Genomic DNA, 800 nt, shown 5'->3' on the forward strand with positions numbered 1-800 from the left:
CGGGATTCACAAAATATGTATAGTGTATTCGTGAATACGAACCTTACGCTACTAAAACAAACTTACAAGCCTACTCATCAAGCACAAACCTGGACTTGGATAGAACCAGATGTCGCAGCCTGGCTGGACGATGCCTCCGTTGGGGGAGAAATCCACGTGTCCTTTTGGGTTGAAGTAGGACACCACCGACGTCCTCAGGATGACCACTAGGTCCGCGTCTGAGGAGTCCAGCTGCTCTGCGTTGTCCACGGGGTGTAGGAAGGGGAAGGAAGGATCTAACGCTGGGTGAAAGAAGTATGAGAAACAGGTTGAAATATGGGTGTGCAAATGCGTATAATTTACATGTAATAGTGTCATTTGCTGCAAAGGATAACGTATGAAATGGAATTATAAAGGGTATTTTGATAAACGGGCATGTGTATTCTTATGATATTCTTCTCTTTCGAGTTTCTTTGAATTAAATGTGTTGAAGAGACATACACATATATATTTTTTTAAGTGTGGCAAGATACAGAGTCGAAAATGTGAGAAAACCGGGACCATATAAATGAAAATCGAACTCAGAATAGTCTCAATACTAGAAAGATATACAAGGTTTTAGCCGCTACATTACATCAAAGCTTACCTGTGATTCTGCCTAAAGTGCCTGTTTTCAAGCGCTGGCCCACCATGCCACTGATACGCCCGCCCATGCTGAAGCCCACGACGTGTGTGCGTGCGAGGCTGTGGGGGGGGGGAAGGGGTAGGTGAATAAGGGCGTGCGAGAGACTGAACTTTGGGTTCCTCTCTATTTTCCCATA

At 44.9% G+C, this 800-nt stretch overlaps 1 protein-coding gene across 1 annotated transcript in view; it reads right to left on the bottom strand.

The window, feature by feature from the left end:
* The window catches only part of LOC119582144 (endothelial lipase-like), a 4,303-nt gene that overhangs the window by 904 nt on the left and 2,599 nt on the right, over positions 1-800 (bottom strand). Inside the window, exons 4-5 of the mRNA XM_037930381.1 lie at positions 626-729; positions 90-281 (exon numbers count right to left, since the gene is read on the bottom strand). Coding sequence (XP_037786309.1) covers positions 90-281; positions 626-729 — 296 coding nt within the window. The remainder of the gene's footprint in view (positions 1-89; positions 282-625; positions 730-800) is intronic.

This window comes from Penaeus monodon, chromosome 15 (genome assembly GCF_015228065.2).
Source record: "Penaeus monodon isolate SGIC_2016 chromosome 15, NSTDA_Pmon_1, whole genome shotgun sequence".
NCBI lineage: Eukaryota > Metazoa > Arthropoda > Malacostraca > Decapoda > Penaeidae > Penaeus > Penaeus monodon.